This window comes from Calidris pugnax, unplaced genomic scaffold (assembly GCF_001431845.1).
Source record: "Calidris pugnax isolate Ruff unplaced genomic scaffold, ASM143184v1 scaffold157, whole genome shotgun sequence".
Taxonomy (NCBI): Eukaryota; Metazoa; Chordata; class Aves; order Charadriiformes; family Scolopacidae; genus Calidris; species Calidris pugnax.
Window position 1 is genome coordinate 627,125 of NW_015090992.1, and position 19,376 is coordinate 646,500.

Sequence of the window (19,376 nt, forward strand, 5' to 3'; positions counted from 1 at the left end):
TATGGGAGCTACTAGTTTTATGCCAGTGGGGTGATAGCACACCCAATAGTGCCTAGAGCCTCTGTGGCATCTTTATATGGGTTGGCAGACAGATGGTCTGCATCCTTGCCACGCTGGCTGGCTTTGTGGGCAGCTTGCACCATGGTCCCTAGAACTGCTAGTGTGTTTCTTATGCATTAATTCTAGTGACAAACCTAGGTCTAGACCTTTCCTTTGTAGGCTGTTTCTGAGGTCTTTCTTGTCTCTCATCCCTTTGAGGATTTAACTCGAGGTCCTGCTGAACTTTGAACGTTCTGGCCTCTTTCAGGGGTTTTGGTTGTGTGACATCTTCATTGCACCTTACCATTCTAGCCTTCTGTGTTAGTTGGTTTATGAACCATCCCCAATTGTTTTGCCTGTCCTGCATTGCATGGGTGGTACTAATTTAGATTAGTTTAAGGCTGGGTCCCAACCTTCATGTGAGCAGTCTGAATTTACTGAGGTTCAGGATCAGATACAATGGTGGGTCTGAAGCTTCCCTGCCATTATTGCATTCCCTTTGATCAACAAACTGTTCAACAGCCAGCACACTTGGGAGTGCTGTGTTGAGTTCTCCCTGGAATGAGAGCTACTGGAGAGAGTCTGATGAAGGGCCACGAATATAAGGGACTGGAGCATCTGTCCTCTGAGGAAAGGCTGAGTAAGCTGGGGCTCTTTAGGCTGGAGAAGAGAAGGCTGAAGAGGGATCTCATCAGTATATGCAAACACCCAAAGGGAATGTCCAAAGTGGAGAGAGACAGTCTCTTTCTGAGTGGTGTCCAGGGCAAGAAGCAGTGGGCAAAACTGAAGCACAGGAAAATCCTCCTCAACACCAGGAAACATTTTCTTACTGTGAGAGTGGCCAAGCACTGGCACAGGTTGCCCAGAGAGGCTGTGGAATCTCCATCCTTGGAGATACTCAGAAGCCATCTGGATATGATCCTTGGCAACTTGCTGTAGGTGTCCCTGCTGGAAGCAGGGTCCTTGGGACCAGATGATCTCCAGAGGTCCCTTCTAACCTCAACTCTCCTCAACCTCAACCTCTGTGATTCTGTGAAAAACGTCCTGATTCAGGCAGCTGCTGTTGCCAATGGTGTTATAAAAAATTTTAGGAGGGTTACTATTTTAGTGCTTCAGAAGAGGCTAGGTAATGTCCTTTTTTTCTCATCTGTATTTCCCTATTCCTTCTCTTTCAGTCTTCTCTGCAGCCCCATGTATTGCAGCATTATTCTTAGTGCTGCTTTCCCCCACACTGCATCACAGTTCAGTGGCTTAAAATTGCACAAATCTGACAAAGTCCATTGTTTGGTTGGATTTCTACTTCATAAGTTCTTAGTAACAGTCTTCTATGAACTTGAGTTGAAAAATAGGGAGAAATTCAAGATGTTGTAAGATTTGTAATCCTTAGAAATGAAAACTTGATGAAACTTCTTTTTGGATTTTGCCTTCAGTTTTCATTCACACAGTCGTATAGTTGATCTGAAACTACAACTGAAGCTATTGTCTCAAATTCACTTCTATGGAACTCCTCACAGTGTTATCTTAGCAAAGGCATCTATTTTATTTAAAATACTTAGATTAGTTTTAAGCAACAATAAATCCCTTCATTTTTCTTCATTTCAAATATTTGCTTTCCTGTTTTTCTGTGCTTACACTGCTTAAAGCATCCAAATTATACTAAGGAGAAATATTTGATTGTGCTTTTCCTTGTATGTCAGAAATAGGCCTATGTCTGTGTATAACAGCTTATGTTTTACTGTTAATCTTGAAGTGATTAGTATATTTTAGACATTCTTTTCATAACAATGTCATAAACAGAAACAGTGTACTGAAGGCATGCACATTGGTTACAATCTCCAAGTCAAACTCCTTTGTATGATAAAGATGTTGGCCAGATATAATGAATTCTTAAAACTTCTCTGCCAGAATGATCCTGGCATAGCTTCTGGGGCTTCATTTAAATTATGTGAGAGATCAGTAGAGCTTTTTAGCACCCATGCCCACAATACTGTGGGGTTTTTTCTGCCAGCTTATTCTGTGTGGCAAATATTTTTAAGTTATGCGGTTTACATCATTGCTGAATTCCACTGGGAAGAATAGAAACAATGTCATAGTTTACTTTGTGTGATAGATGAACAAAGGAAGTTTAAACAGCCATAATTTTTGCTACATTTTTGGCATACTATTACTATATAGGAAGATATGATTGTATTTGTGTCGGCAGGATTTAGCATACAACATGTTACGAGATGATGGTAATGCACAAACAAGTGAAGAAAAGTTAGATTTTCTGTATAGAAAAGGAGAGGCGAAGATTTTCTATGTTCCACAAAATCATTGGCTTTACTTCCAGCAGTCAAGACAGTCCCTTTCAGGCTCTGAGTACTGGCAGCTTCTCCTCACCTAAGTTCTGTGGTGTTTGCAGTTAATTGCGCATTGTCTCCTCCATCCTGAATTATCAGACCACTCTACTGGAGGAAGTACCACTTGACATTGTGGAGACGCTGTTTACCTTTCCACACTTTGTAGTAGGGTACATACTCTGTAGAAATAAGCTGCAGGATTTTGATACAGCTAGGTATGAGGATTTTAGAAAAAAAGCAATACAGCGGTCTTGTTCATAGGGAGTCCAACAGTTGGTTAAAGTAGAAACTCTAGGAGGAAGCCAAAGAGTATGCTGAACAGACAAATTGGGACTGAGGTACTTGCTACAACGCTGCAATACTTCAAGGAAATATATCAGCTGTTAAAATTTCAGTGTCAAATGCATTCTGGCAGAGAAAGGTGAATAGAGAGTTTAATCCAAATAGGAGGAGTAAAGGGTGGTAGATCTGTGAGTTTGCATAGACAGAAGCTGCGATAACTGTGGCAGGTACGACTGCACAGAAGTAAACTGTGAAGGAGAAAATAAAGGGGCTCTTGGGGGGTGCTACAGAAATTTTAACAGGAGAGAAGTATTAGCAATTCAGGAAACAGTTGTTCTCCAGGTGTGATAACTCCAGTCTGAGGAGACTTCATTTAATGAAATAGAAATGTGAGATGAGACTGGCATTAAATATTTTCTCTGAGAATTTTATAAACAAATACAGGGATCTAGCTAATGCTTTTCAATGTTTTTTTTTTTTTTTTTTTTTTTTTCTGATGACATCAGATTTACAGAGACTTTTATTGAAGGAATACAAACCCCTTGGCATTCAGTAAAACTGTAGCTTTGTCACGTATTGATTAGACCAGACTCACACTGTCCACAGTTTGAATGCTTGGCATTTTTTAAGCAGATGTTTATGTCAGCTGATAGCCTAGTTCAGGAGTTGATATGAACAAGTCAGAATCAGAAGAACTTGCAAGCCTTACTAGTGGAAAATAGGTCATATTATCCATATGCGTTAGATGTCAGAGTGTGACAAGATTTAACTACTGAGTATGAAGTTGTTCCAACTTTTCACAGAATGTGCATGTTGCAATCTTAGTGTATCTTAAATGGCTTTTTAGCACTTTTTCAGGATAAATTATGTTCTCTGATTAATGGGCTTGTATAGAACATTATGGTAGTATTGTTATCTCATTATTACCATGAATAGCTTTTAAAAAATTAGAGAAGCAAAACCAATCAAAATTCAAATTGTTTGGGGTTGGGTTTGGTTCCCGCCCTTACTTATCCCTGCCAACAGTTTCTGTTCAGTCATTGCTTAAACAGGAATTGTAGCTGTTCAGACATCACTATTCTGAAGAATTTAGGTTGGAGGTACTTAAATGTTCCACTTTAAAGTACTTTATTGCCATTGCTACACAGCCTTAGGAATAGCATAATGGCAGAAATCCTGCATTGGACATTTTCTCAGTTCCACCCTGCATTCCTCAACAGTCCATTTCTCAGCTACACCCTTTCCCTTCAGACAGTTAGTTTTTTGCACTAAGGAGAGAGAAATAGTCCTGGCTGAATAGCTTTTGAAAATATGAAGGTTTTTCTTCCTGCTACCATTGCTGACATTGTTAAGTATACATAGCAGTTACAGGAGATAATATAAAAAAAATAAATCTATTCTACAGTAGGAGTATACTGCACTGAACATTAAAGGCACTGACGTGGACTGGACAAAAGAGAGAAGACAGGTGAAGGTTCAAATTCACAATGAAGAGTGACATGATAATTTTTAGATAATCTAGTGCTTGGGATTAATGTGTCTGGTTTACTGACAGTATTAAAAATGTCATCTAGCGTTCCATCCTGCTGTCATGAAAATAAATACTAAAATAGGGGAAAAAAAGCTTAGTATTATTTCTGTTGCATGTTTGTATTTGTAGTATGTTTATTATCTAGGATGCAGAGGAGGAACCAACAGTTTACCATTGCATTCACGTCCAGTTTTCTTTTAAGTTCCCATATGCCAAGTCTATTGCAAAGAAACTCCCCATACATATCATAGGTAGAATTCAAGAGAAAATTGGTATTTCGGTACAAATAAAAATCTGGATAATTGTTATTGCTACCATTGTAAATAAAAGGTGCAGTTTCCAAAATCTGTGTATAAAATATGAGACGATTTATTTTTCCTGAGACTTTTGGTTCTTAAGAGTTTTTAGAGAAACAGTCCAGTCATCAGAAAGGGAAGCTGAATTTGGCTGTATTTTCAAAGGTACATGTTTAAAGTTAGCTGTGCAAATCCCGCAGGCATATTGCAGAGAAAACTCCGCAAAAGCAAAGAACCCTTTTTCACTTGCCAGATATTATCAAGCCTGTGAACACATGGAAACATTCTGCCTAATCTGTAGCGTATTTAACCTCGATACACAGAACGGGATCTAAAGAGTTATTAATCTAATTTTCTGTTTATGGCAAAAAGTTTATTGTGGTAATGGGGTTGGGGTTTAAAAGCATGAGTGAATGGATATTTAATAATGCTAAAACTCCTGTGTGAATTAGCCTGACTGTCAAAGATATTAAAAAAAGAAATAAAAAGATGCTTAATTTTACATTTGTTGTGTTTTCAGAAAAAAATACTCTTATATCTTAAAATGGCATATAGGAAGCAATTCATAAAATATGCCCTTTCAAGAAAATATTTTTGTCCTTTTTGAATTTTCTCAGTTCCAAAACACTAGTCATATATTAAAACAAACTTGGGTTTTCATCAAATTTGAAACTGACAAAAAAATAAAACATCAGGCTTGTTTATATGTTTTTAAGCATGTGTGTTTATATGTTTTTAAGCTAATTCTGAAGGTGAATATACTTATTCTCTTTACATTTAAATATGACTTAGAGTAGTTAACATACAAGCCCTCACAAATTAAGATTGATATTAGCATAGAAAAGCAAGACAGTGTGTGTGATTCAAAGATTTGTAGGATTTCACCTTTCATAATGATGCCATTTGAGTTTTCTTCACTGGATCAGCACTGTGCTGTGTTGCGTAATTGGGTTCATCTTTTCAGACTTTGATAGAGCTTGACATTTATTTGTCCTTTTAAAACCATAGGATTGGAATGGAAAGAAATCAATGCAATCAGTAGATCTTGAAATTTTGTTCACTTCAAGGCTTCAGTTATACCTTTTCTGTTTCTGGAAAGTATTAATTCCCACTGCTACTGCCATTAATTTACTATTACTTCACATCTTTGACTTACAAAACTGTGAAAGATACGCAGTGGTTATTTTTAATGACTGATCTGCTGACACAGTTGGCTTAATTTAAATAAGCATAAATAAATGACACAAGGCACAGGCATACTGCATGTGATGAATGCGTTTTGAGACCCAAAGGTCAAAAGACAAACACAGTATTACTTCTACTCAGAAGGGAGCTACTGGGTGGGCTGGATGTGAATAAATGGTGGGACCCATCTTCTGTCTGTTCTCCCTTTTCTTGTGTACAAAGAATTTCAGTCTGCTTTAGCACTGGTTATTTCACGGAGGCCTCTATGATAGATCTCATTGATATTATGTTAAATGCGCATTTGCTCTTACACACTGAGTCATATGACAGTTTTGTATAAGAACCTACAGAAAGACATGATGTTTTATGTACAGAAAAATGACAGTGGGGAACAAAAAACACAACACAATTTGAACTGGAAATAGCACATTATAAAATACAACAGGAAGTTACCAAAAGTTAGAAGTAAACTGAAAATGGCAGTAAATTTTCTAAGAGCATTTATTTAACATTGACAGTAAAGCCTAAAGAAATCTGTGAAATTCCAGTTCTACTTGTCACCTCAGTAGATTAAGTTATGCAGATCATACTCTGCCTGAATAGCACCTTTTTTCTATTGACTTGAGTAGTTTGACTTCTGTCCAGAAAGACTATTCTGCAAGAATTATCATATCCAGTTAGGGTGGACAGGAGAGTAGTCCATGTGTACAGGTAGAGATCCTTTCAAAATAGCAATCTGCATTTCGTAGTGGCCATGTATAAGGAACAATCTGAACGCGTGGGATACCAACAAGTACGTGGTACGGATTTGAATTAAATACACTTCTTAAATTTAAAGCTATATAAATTGTAAATCAATATGTGTAATGCATTTTGAGCTTATGTGGAATCGAATACAACACGCATGAAGGTCTGAGGCACATTACTGCTGTTATTGCCTGTTATTTCACTGAAGTGGCGAAATATGCTGGGGTTATTTTTAAGAATAATTTCAGAGCTCTCTTGTCACCATGGCAAAAGCCATGGTGAAATTTTGTGTCTTACGTGAAGTAATCCTTCTTTGTTGTCTTTGTAGATGTCGATGAATGTCAGGCTATCCCTGGAGTCTGCCAGGGAGGAAACTGCATTAATACAGTAGGTTCATACGAGTGCAAGTGTCCTGCTGGTCACAAACAGAATGAAGCAACTCAAAAATGTGATGGTAAGTGATGATGTCAGAGAACATACCTAAAAATTGGTTAAGTAAAGCAGCAGAGCACTTTAGTAATGGAAGAAAAGGTTCTGAATAGATGCACTGTGTGATCTGAACGGGTGTAATGTAGTTGTACTTTGCTTCTTGTTTCTTTTTCACAACTTCATCTGTTTCTACTTTACTGTTCATATTTCGCATTAAATGTTTTTTTCTGTCTGACTCAGGGGTAAAGGCAGTGTTTCTCCTGTGTCAAAATTTAGAACTATAGATAAAGAGTACATTTGCATCTGTTAGCAGCATATAACTGTGACTAAGTTATTAGGATTTTGTTTATTTTCTCAGAAGTGTCCAAAATATTCTAGTACAAGTAGGTACTCGCATAGTTTAATAAACTACCATAATAGACCATGTTTATTCAGTAAACATGTTGATATAATTAAGAACAGCAATTCTGTATAGTTTAGAGTAATGAAATAGAGAACTGCTGAGTTTTTGTGAGTTTGATGACGACTTACTGATTTGAGTGCATTTGCCATGCCTTCAAAAGAAATCAGAACTCAAACTTTGTCCCACAAATCACAATCACAATCAAGTTACACAGATAAGAGGACTGCTTGTTCAAGGCTTTGACTTGTGGTTAGTTGGCAATTAACGTATGTTACCAAATTACATTATACTCACTATTCATTTAGAAACAAATACATAGTTTGTAGCTGATTTTGGAAGACATCTCCGAGTTTTCCTTAGTTTTGCCTACAAAACAGAATTCACGAAAAAGTTAAGTAACACAATCAGTGTATTTTATGAGTGAAAATGTTGCATCTGGTGTTGTTGAAAGAATACTGAAGAGTAAGTAAAAAAAATAAATCCAAAGATATTTTTCTGTGGTCTTGTCCTCCACCTTCTTCTGTTTTTTTTATGTTGCCTGGTTTCAGTTTCTGCTCAGTGCATAATGGTATTACTGTCATGAATTTTTCTAGGAGAAACCTGGCTTATCTTGTTAAAACCTTCTAAGAAGCAGTTAACAAGAAATATGGACATGTGGACATGTGGACAGAGGTTTAGGGCTCTGCAGGGAGCAAGCCCATTCACAGGGAAAGCAGGTCCATTTGTATCATTGTATTAGCAGGGAAACACCAGGAGCCTTGCTGAGACTGGGAAAAAGAATCTGTCCATGCCTTGAAGAAAATAGAATGGTAGAAGAGTTGTAGAGCAATAGAACAACATGACACCAACTCCACAGCCTTCTGCAGGACTGAGGGAGAAACCAGAAGGTACTAAGTAGATTGAGGAATCCTCATAAAGAAGGTGACTGAAAGGGAAAATTGTAATCAGAGCCACTTTCCTTGGGAGAATCAAATCCAAGGCATTTCATCTATTCTGTGCTGCATGGCAACCTGTGAGGAACAGAGCTAAGCAGAAAGCCTGTTCTGGAGACAGAATGGGAATATAACCATAAGCAAGAGGTACTGGGATTTTCTAATAGGGAGGTGAGCAAGAAGGAAGGGCCAGGTAGAATATGAGAGATTTGTAGGCATGAGACTTCAGCATATAGGAATGAGAATTGTCATTAGAAGAAAAGGAAAAGGGCACAGTATTTTGTTTTCCCTTCACAAGAGCCTTCCTTTGGGCTTGGCCATGTTTGAAAATGTGGAAAGGAGGTAATTAAGCATATCCACCACTCCTGCTGTTTTTAGAAAAGGATATCATACTTATCACCTTGTGACACTTGTCTTGACTTCTTTCTCCTCTCCACCTATGTAGAAAGAAGCCCAAAGGATGAGGTATCCCTTTCCATTGATTGCTAACTGCAAAACCCCCAGCTGCTGTTGGAATTGCCTGCCACTTGATCACTGGCTTTTAAAATTATAGCTTCCTTTTTTATGTCATTATTGAGTAGGAGTGGTGAAGGGTGTAGGAATATTAGTAATAGATGAATCAGAACACAAAATATGCAGATTGTGTAGTAATAAACTAACACTGCTTGCTTTTTTCTAATAATGGACTCTAATAATTTTGAGAGTTAATTTGGCAGATGTCATTAACAATTGCCTAAAACTTAGTTTATGACTAAGTTTACATAACAACATCTAACACTACTATCAGGTCAGACATGGTGCCGTACTGATGTGGATATATAACTTGCTCACCAGAGCTAACTGCTATCCTACCAGTTCAAAGCACAGGCACAGTGAACTTAACAGCTGCCTCTACCTACATTAAATCTGATGTATACCTAACATGATTAATTTTGTTAGCATCTTAGTGCTATTGTTAACTTCTAAGCAATGTACTTCTGTAATGGTTACACAACATTTAGGGAGTGAATAAGCATCTACTGTTTTCCATTGTCTTTGTATAACTGGCTGGCTTTACCATCATTTTCTGTTATGTGGAATACCAAACATTAAGTACAGTTATCATGATTATCATCATTTTCGAAAATTCTGGCAATACAGTTTATCTTTCAGTAGAATTCAAACTTAAGTTCATTCAGCATCACAACATAAAGTACACAAAATTCAGAAACATTTTCTTGTAATTGTGCCATTAAATATAAACAACTATCAGAAAAAAAAATTGCAAATATTAAATGTTTTCCAAAGTGTAATTGTGATGCCTCACTTGAAAGAGTGGATTTGAAAATGTTAGAACTATAATAAACTCATTATTTCAAAGCTGAAGCAAAAACAGCTCTAATTGCTAAACAAACATGTCGTGTATTTGATTGTGTAGGCAATGTATACATTAGAATTCTTTCTTGTTACTCATCTTGGATTTCTGTTGTCAGTTGCAAGACATTTCACTGGTAGGCTTTTATTCAAATTGGTATTCTTTGAATTGCATCTGTTTATATTGGCAGGACTCTTTCAGCTTGAGACTGTGTAGAACTTTCTATAGTATTAAATGTAATGATTACTTTAATGTTAGAGAGTAACTTCTATGGTTTTTTATGAATAGTTACTTATCCTTGTCCATCAGAAGTGCACTTGTTTTTGTGATTTTCTCAATCATGGTGCATTTATATTTGTTCCATGAGACTTGTACAGCAGGAGTAGGGCAAGAATGCTTGTACCCAAGCCAGCTGTTCAGATGTTAGTCCTAAAATAAGGGCATTTCTAATGTGATAAATACATCATCAGAGCAAAGACAGCATTTGGATAGCTGTTATGGTAGACTGTCTCAGTTCAGTAAATGAACTCCCTATTCTGATGATGTCTGTAATCTGCCCATCTGCCATAAGAAAGCATGGCAGTTCTCATGCTTTACTGCTGCTAACCCTAGAAGATCTCCATGTGAAGGAGACCTGATACCTCCTTTCAGGCATGGATGCAGTTAAAATATATCAAATAGATATTTTCAAACAATGGAGGTAATTTTTGTATATGTTATGTTTCTGCCTGGCGTCTGCACTCAAGCTTTGATGCCAAAAGGAGAACTTATTCAGTGGTGTGTTTCCTTCCTTCTGAAAATTAATTAAAGTAATAAAAGTAAGTAAAGCATTCTTTGAATTTTACTTCTTTAACCTTTCTAAAGTTCTGGTTTAATAATAAAAAAATGTTATTCAACATTTCAACGTATGAGTTCTTCCTCATAGTATCCACAGGAAAAGGTGAATATGTTTTTAACACATACCTGCTTAAAAATCTGTGGTACTTACAGGACCATGCATAATAGAAGTAAAACATCGTCTGCATTCTGAAATATTTGCTTTTATTTCATAGTTCAGTAATCAGTGGGTTTTCTTTTCCTGCTTTCTTGGCAGCCTGTTGTAGACCAGGTCATATGCTCTGGCTTTGTTTCTTCTAAGACTCTGCCACCTGTGTGTGTGGCAGAAGTTAGGTATTAATTAGTCCTGGCTTCCCCGCTAGCTTTCTTAATCACATTAATTCCCCATAGGGAATTATGTAGATATCAACCTGCAGTGCCCAGTTTGTACCATTTTTTTCTGGGAAAAAAAAAAACCCAAACCATAATGAGACTTGTCCATTTCCCCATGCTTCACAGGCAAGGTGGTAATGCCAAAATTATACCAGCGTAATACCATGCTTACATTGTTCCAAGAATGTAGCAGAGAATGAAAGCCACGCCACGGTTCCATGGTTTTCCTTGGGCTTTTCTTTTTTTTTTTTAAAAAAATAAAGGCTCTGAGAGTTTATAACCTGTCAGTGTGAGATTTATAGGATAAAACTGTAGCCAATCCTTCAAACAATTACACTTTCAGTTAGTGGGACTGGTCATTTGAGTGAAGTCACATCATTTATATATATGAACTGGGCCATTGCGAAGGTTATAAGGAATTGGTCTCCTGTAGGTTAGAACCTGTGTACGAAGAAATTATTTAACAGAAACCATATTGTTTTAATGATTTATTATTTAAAAAATTATGTAGAAGTGATGTAGTATGGAGCATTCTGCTCACTTCTTTCCCTTCTTTAGGTGTGGAAAACCAGATCAAATATTACTTGCTGGTTACAAAGGACAAAATCTAAGTTGGAGTCAGTAACAAGGCAAGGCTCCAGTGTTCAGGGGCAGAGGCTGGAATCTTACACTAAATATTCAGACCTTCTTTATTTAAAAGCAAGTCTTATACTTAAGAAGGAGGAATTCAAGATCCCCTGCTATATCCTTTTCCCTTAAATATCCTGATGTATTTTGTGGGTTAGGGTTTTTTCTCCTGATTTTCCCCCTTGAAACAATAGCTATTGTTAGAGTAAGTAGGAATGTTCATGTTGTGCTTTTTGTGGATTTTTAATGGATTTTGCTAGAACTAAGCTAAGCAATAAACATTGCTTTGCTAGGTTATTTGCTTGCATTGTATTCCCGCTTCTTTTTCTAAAACAAAATTGGTTAAAAGGCATGTATTCAACTAACTTTTTTATATTGAGCCTCAGATTACAGTTTACTGACATTGACCTTTTGGAAATTAATGGCAATTGCATATCAGTAAAGAGAGTTTAAAGAATTTCCAAAGCACATAAGAACATCTTCTACATGTAACTGGGTGTGTGTGCCCTCATGTGCAGAAATGTGACTAGGTAGGTTAGGCCATTTAAAGGTCTTAAAATAAGACCTTTGAAATTAATCCAGCTCAGGGTTCAACATTACTGATTTTATTTATAGGATTTTCTATATTCCCAATTTATAGACTTTCCACAGTAGTCAAGACAATTCCCTCTACTATTGGGCAAGTCATAAAAGGATTCAAGGAATGGGCACAGAGCTGAAAAAATTTGGAAAAGGCCATTACAGGGGTTGTACCAAATTCCAGATATCTGAAGCACTAGTGTGATGTCTTAACTAAATAAAAGAAAACCCCAAACCCTTATCTTTTTTTTGGCCTAAAAGTTTTGGTCTACAATATATTGAGTTCTCGTTGTCTTTTTAGCAATTAGGTTCTGTTCATTTTTAGGATGTTATCTTCCAGAATTTATGGCACTTGCATCTGTGGTTTGTTCAGAGGTGGACTGTATATAGATAAACTGAGATGAGAAATAAGCTTTCAGTTGTGCTTGCTGTTTTACATAGGAGTGGGACTGCTACTTGTTAAGTACTTCAAGGATCTAATAAATCTGTTCATTCCGCTTACTGCTCTCAAACTGAAAAAGCAACGTGCTCCTTGACTAAATGCAGTTAGTTATCACACCCTTTACAGTCAAAGGTACTCTAGGAGGTAGGATGCCTCTGAATCTCTTCCAAAAAGATAGATTGCTGTATGATTGACAGCAAAGGGATAGGACTGTATGACACAGGCTAACTTTTTTTCTTCTAAAATAAAAATGTGGCACCAGAATGCAAACAACCTTTTAAAAGAAACCGTTCTATATCTGGTTTTCTTGCTTCAATGTATAATTACATCGCACTGTGTGTTATTCAAATGTGATACTATCAGCTATTACTATAGACTAAAACTATTTTCAGGGAACCCTTTTTCAAAACTCAGCAGTTGAGAGCCCCTTTTCTGGTACTTTTAATTCAGTAATTCATAAAATCCTGCTTACTGTAGCAGTAAAAGTCATGAATTCTGCATGGGTAGCCAGGCTGAGGTTTTTTTGGCAGAAGCTCACCTATTAATACTCACACCTGCAAAGTTTATGCCACACATTTAAATTGGTTCTCATCTTGTGTGCAACGTTGGAACCACAACCATTCACTCTTAAGACAGCATCTCCTCTTACTATCTTTGGAGCATTTTCCCCGAGACTATTAATTTACGTATTTTGGAGGGGGGGGAGGGAGGAAATTGCCTAACTTTTTCAATTGACCATCCTAAAAATAGCTCTTCCTGAGGTAAAGTCTCAGAATTTCCAGTCAGAAGTAACAGAGATCTTGTTGAAAGAATTATGTGTGCAAGAACCAGGGAGGGGGAAGGAGAGACAGAGCTTTAGCTCAAAAACTAGTGAGACAAAAAAATGCACTGACTTGGTACTACTCCAGTAAGTAAGAAGTTTATTCTTCCACAAGGGTTCTCCATGCTAATTGGTTAAAAAAAAGTTTTTCTGTCCGCATGGAGAAGACTCTGGAGTCTTCCTTCCACTCTGGTCACTGCCCAGATTTCAGGAAGGTGCTTCCTCCCTTCACAGCTCCCTGTCATTCTTGGACAAGAGCCCTAGACAGTGTTAAACTCCCGTGCATGTAGCCAGGTGAGAAGGATGGTCTATGTTCTGCAGCTTTGCAGAAGTGGCTAACTGCTTCCTTCCTAAGTCTTTCACTTGCCAGCACTACAAATTCCACCTAATCATTACCTCAATGGGCTTTGTACTGTGTGAGCAACTACTTTGGAATTTGGTTTCCTTTGGTAGAGGATCAGGTGCTGTGTTCTTGTAATCAAGATTACTGCCATTAAAGTAGCAGGTGCCTGTGCCAAACAGAGTGAAAATGAAGAGCAAGCTTTCAGTTTTCAAGTGCCTGCCTACTGGTTTTGTAGTCAGATTTTTATAGAGTAATTTTTCCTGTGGTTTACTTTTTTTCTTACGTATAGTAGCTGCTGTTGTATCTCAGTTATCAAAACTGAAAAGATAGAAATGCTATGAAACCTACAAGATTTAAGACCCGCTCTCTAAGAGAGTGACTGAATTAAAAGATATTCTGAAAATGCTATGTAACTAGGTTCTAGCACACGGATTTTTGAATTTGACTTGCTCATGTATCACTGGTGGCAGTTGCTGTCAGATTTGTGGCGTCCCATTTGTGTGTACAGCATTTGCATCTTCAGACAGTATTTCAGTGCCGGTAAATTGTGATCAACATGCTGGTGATATCTTTATCAAAGTTTGGGTGCCCTTGAACTTCTGAACAAATTTTGGAATTCATTTTTGGAACCGCTGCAGTAGTGATGAAAAAGGATAGTATAGTATTTCCTTGAGATTGTCAGGCGATACTAAAATAAAGGAGGTTTCTTGCATAAGCATCCAGTGACTCTGCCATTGGAAAGGTGTCACTTCCTGGAAAAAGTAAGCCTCTCCTGCGGAGTCCTCATTTGATCCAATTTTCTTGCCTGCGTTTCTGACATGATGTTTCAGACTGTGCGTGTGTACAGAAGACAGTGTTCATATTTAAAAGACTTATGGGTTGTGAAAGACCTGTACTGCATGAGAGATCTCAACAAGGCATACAGCCAGTTCCGGTTCTGTTTTGATTTACACACATGGTTCCATTTCATTGGATTAAATCAGAATTGTCTTTAATATAGTAAATGAATGCAAGATTTCACAGATTTCCTGGGGAATTATTTGGTTTTGATTTATTCCATCATTTGAAATTCTGGAATCTCTGCAGTGGGTAACGGTGAAGTCCTAAGTGAAAGCATTATTTCTTAGAAGTGTTTTGATTTAGCAAAAATGACATTGCCTTTTGTACACACTTGAGCAAATGTCTCAAATGTGGGGAATAGTTGTTGTCATTTTGTAACTATTTTAATGTAAAATTTAAACTTTTTGCATCCTCTGAAATGCTCAAATAACCTTATTAAAAAGACAGAGTTTTCACTTCCTCTGATTCTACTTCATAGTGGAAAACAAAAAACAAGGGCCACAGGATGCTTACATGTATAGACCAGTTAGGAAGTTTGAAGACTGTAAAATAAATTGACTTTTCTACAGTGACACTCCCAAGGACATGCCAGTGGGAGAGGGATTGTTTTATTTATACCTTTACTTTACAAAGAACAGTTTTCACATTCTTAGAAGCCTTGTGGCAAAACTTAATTTTCCTTTCAGTACATGAAGATCGTCTGTAGATTAATATCCTAAGGGAGTTCTTCATGGGTGGACCTTCCCACGGGGGGGAGTTAACCTTTTTGATATAATTCCTGTGAATACCGGATCTCTTTGGCACTCTTCCTTTTTTTTTTTTTTTTTTTTTTGAGTTTTCAGTGTGGAGAATATAGCAAGGGAGGAAGCAAAGTATTCATCACATAAAAGCCTCCTAAGAAATAACATCTGCTAAAGTTTGTTTCTCAAGTAGCTGTTCTGAGATGTATAGAATGATAGAATAGAATTAATAGAATAGATGAACAAAAAATAGAAAAAATAGAAAGAAATAGAAATAAAAATAGAAATAATAGAAATAGAAGAAATAGAAATAGAAATAGAAATAGAAATATAGATGAATGAATAGAATAGAATCTGTATTCTGAGGCAAATAGAGAATTTCTGGAGTGACAGGTCCAAGGAAAAGATAGGTCTGTATAAAAGTGCAAGGAATAGTCTGTGGGGTCCCAAGCCTTTCTTATAAGGAATGTGAAAACCTTCAGAGTGTCATCACAGGATAATTTCTGTCATAGGCTCTTTCTGATGTACTGTACTCTCCTGTACTATTTGACATAAGACAGCCTGATTTTTTTGTTTTAACCTTTGTTTTGCAATATGAAAGCTAATTTAAATGAATACGGCATCTAAATTTTTGCAAACAAGCTGTCGTGGACCATGCAAATTTAGATGCCATTCAAAACCTGCAGTAGCATATGATTCGAACTGGAAAAAATAACTCATCTCAAGCTAGTTAGAAAGTTGGTCCACGTTTCCCCATGTTTTCTCATAATGGCTGCCGTGTTAAACTGGGCCACAGTTCGCGTTCACTGAAAAACATTCAAAAAGCTAATGTACAGAGGTCACTTAAAAGCAAAATTAGGTTACTAAATCATATATCTAAAGTTTATCACAGATGTTGAATGAGGTGGTTACTTAAAATGGCTTGTTTGTATATATGGTCATGACATAGTCTTCACGCTCATGCTGTTCTTCCCACTTGTATTTCTTCCATTCCAGCTTGCACTGCTGTGCTTCACATCTCTAACAATACAGTCAGCCTATTCCTTCATTGCTTCTTATTGTCTTAGCTCCTTATTTTGCTTCCAGTTTGTGCTGTGACAGCACACAGTGCACTAGTTCCTGGTGCTGAGTGCCCTAGCAGATCCTTGTTACATGCAGCAGCTTGTCCAGCAGCTTGATAACATCACACTTTATATGTTTTTACATACAAAATTGTTTCAGTGTTCAGGTGAGACGACTACTTTTAGTTAGGAGAAACATTTGAATGAATTGAAAATATCTGGGGGAAAAAAAAGTAAAAATCCAGCATTTCGTCACTTTTGAAGAGCTTGGCCAAAATTTTGGCTTGGAGTTGCAGAATTAGAAGGCCAGAAAGCAGTCAGATCCAATATGCAATATTTCTGTGGTCACAGAAGCCCAGAGCTGTCATGCTTGGCTGCTGTACCATTCTCCTTCCTTCAACTCAAACTCAGGATGTGTATTTTCGTATTGCACTGTGGTTGTAGGCTTCCTAGCGATGGCATCCAGTATGTGTCATTTAGAGGAAATCCCAGACTGCTGTCATGACTCTGCAATTTGAAGTGGTATGCCCCTTAAATGGATAAGGAAAGCCTCCATTAGATGGTCAACAAAAGTATTTGCAGTATGCAAACACCAGCATTATGCTATTGAATCTGAGCTGAATAACAACTTTATTTCAGAAAAGCCGTCTTTCCCTCTTTTTAATACAGTATGTTCAAGTGCTCTGCTAATTATCCTATGTTATTTCCTTTTTGTATAGATATTGATGAATGCAGCATCATCCCAGGAATCTGTGAAGGCGGTGAATGCTCTAACACTGTGGGAAGTTATTTCTGCGTCTGCCCACGGGGTTACGTCACATCCACAGATGGCTCCCGCTGTATTGGTAGGCATTCCACCCTGTGGCCTATTTAGCTCTGAAGATTATTACGGCCATCTAATTAAGCAGCAGAACTTCTGTCCCAACCATCTAGCACTTCCCTCTCTGCCTCCCTGGACGTCACTATGTGCTAACTAACTAGTGTCTCTGATCCAGCTACTTAAAATTCGTAGCATCTGATGATGATTGCCACTGCAGCCATCTTTATGTAGGGAGTAGATCCCTCTGTGTTGACTGTGTTGTAGCCTGGGAACTGCTGCCTGAGACCTGGATCTTTGTAGGAAAAAATTAATTTTTCTCTGTTGTCTAGGCAAACATAGGATATATTAATTGTAATTATTCCTTTAACCTGCGTCTGATGAAACCAGAAACTAAGCTCAGTTTGATTCTAAAGGAGCAAACATTTATCCTTACTTGGTATTTCAAGTTCCGTCTCACATAAGTTAATTTAACCTTTAGAGACCAATATAAGGCACATTTATAAACTCAGAGGGCATTACGTAGTGTGTACTGAGGTGCCACTAATAATAAAATAAACCAAATACTACATTTCATTAGATTGCAGGTTTTATAGGACAATTTATTTAAAATATTCCTATATTACAAAAGAGAGTTATGCTTATTTTCGTATGTGATGTTTTCTTTTGAAGAGCTGCACATGTCCAATATACAGCATGAACCATTGTGATGAATTAACTAAAAATACTGCATACCATGTTTAAAAAACATTAACAATTGCTAATAATAGTGTCTTTTCTAGATCACATATGGTTCTTCTTATTTCCGACATCTCAAACCACTTTGTTCTCATTTTGGGAAAGGGATGGGAATTCTGAAGGGATTTCTGAATTATGGATAAATGATGTAAGCCAGTAGCAACACCAGACGTATAAGTGATTTCACATGGTTAATTTTTTGCACAATGGAGCCAGCTTTTATTATCTAGGTTCATCTGAGGAGTGCCATATTTCGAATATATTGTGGCTAGCCTCAAGAATACTGAGAACCTATGATTTCCAATATGATCAAAATTTTTATGGATTTTGGCATGTTTTACAGCCTGGTTTCTAAAGTCAGCTCCCAGAACCAATTTCACACCAATCACATGCCTAGTCTGCTAAGGAAGCCCCTTGTGTCACAGAGTCTTCTTCCCTTAAATGAACATGTTTCTCAAAGTTCTTGTGCTCTCAAATTATCATACTATTGGAGTATAATTTGTATACTCTAGAAACATAATTTTTCCTGTACTTAGGAGAAGATGAAGAACGTAATCCTTATTAATGCAAATCATTTTATTCTTCCTGGTTTAAGATAAATATTTGCTGTTAACCAAAATATCAGGATGTGCTCAGTTATTGTCATTGGTACTATGTCTTTCCAAATTCATTGAGCTTTTCTCTTAGCCAGCATTCAGGAGTGTGACAGTAAAAGACCTAGGACGTGTCCTTGAAGGAACTTGAATATAACAAACACTGACATGTTTATGTAGTTTTCACATTGCACTAATAAAGATACTGTTGTACATTCAGTCTGCTGGGCAGTGCGGATTAAATTAAGTGAATTTACTGACGGTGCAGTTGTTACATGAAAAGTCTTGATTTTTGGCATAGTAGGCTTTTTATGTATTTGTTTCTAGCTTCTGTTTACATTTGTTTGTATCCTTTGTATCATCCAGATTTCTTGTTAGCTTGAACAGATTTTAAGATTGCGTGTTGGATTAATGCAAGACTAGCGTCACTGCAAATACATGATCATGCAGTAAGCCAAATGTAGAGTGTGTTGGTGCTGATCACCTCAGATAACAGTTGAGTGTGTTTTGGGGTGTTTTGGGGTTTGTTTTGGTTTGTTTTTTGTTTGTTTTTTTTTAATTAAAACTTTCTAAACATTTTAGTCCTTATATGAACTGAATTAGGGAAAGTAATTTTGAGAGTTCACTTTACAATTTCTGGTTTTCTTTTTAAAATAACTTTCAGATCAAAGGGCAAGTACATGTTTCTCTAACATCGTGAGTGGCCGCTGTGCACAGGAGCTTCCTGGTAGGTTCACCAAAAGGCAGTGCTGCTGTGAGTCTGGACGGTGCTGGGCCATTGGGTCTGTTCCAGAGATGTGTCCTGTCAGGGGATCTGGTGAGTGGCTTGTTGGTTAGCTGGTTTTCTCCTTCTTGCTGTCCATTCTAGTTGGGGTGAAGGTCACTGGAATATTTTAAACTGCTTTAAAATGTAGGCTAACTGGAGAAAGTCAGAAATTACATTATTATTCATTCTTGTGTTTTTCATTCTGATGTTACCATCTGTGAGCCATTTTTTCTGGTCCATGATTGTTTGGGACTAGTTTCT

General features: G+C 37.2%; 1 protein-coding gene across 1 annotated transcript in view; it reads left to right on the top strand.

Annotated features, from left to right (window-relative positions):
• Positions 1-19,376, top strand: part of FBN2 (fibrillin 2) — a 168,459-nt gene that overhangs the window by 40,488 nt on the left and 108,595 nt on the right. The window contains 3 exon segments of the mRNA XM_014954806.1: positions 6,751-6,876; positions 16,921-17,046; positions 19,014-19,166. Of these exon segments, the coding sequence (XP_014810292.1) occupies positions 6,751-6,876; positions 16,921-17,046; positions 19,014-19,166 (405 nt within the window).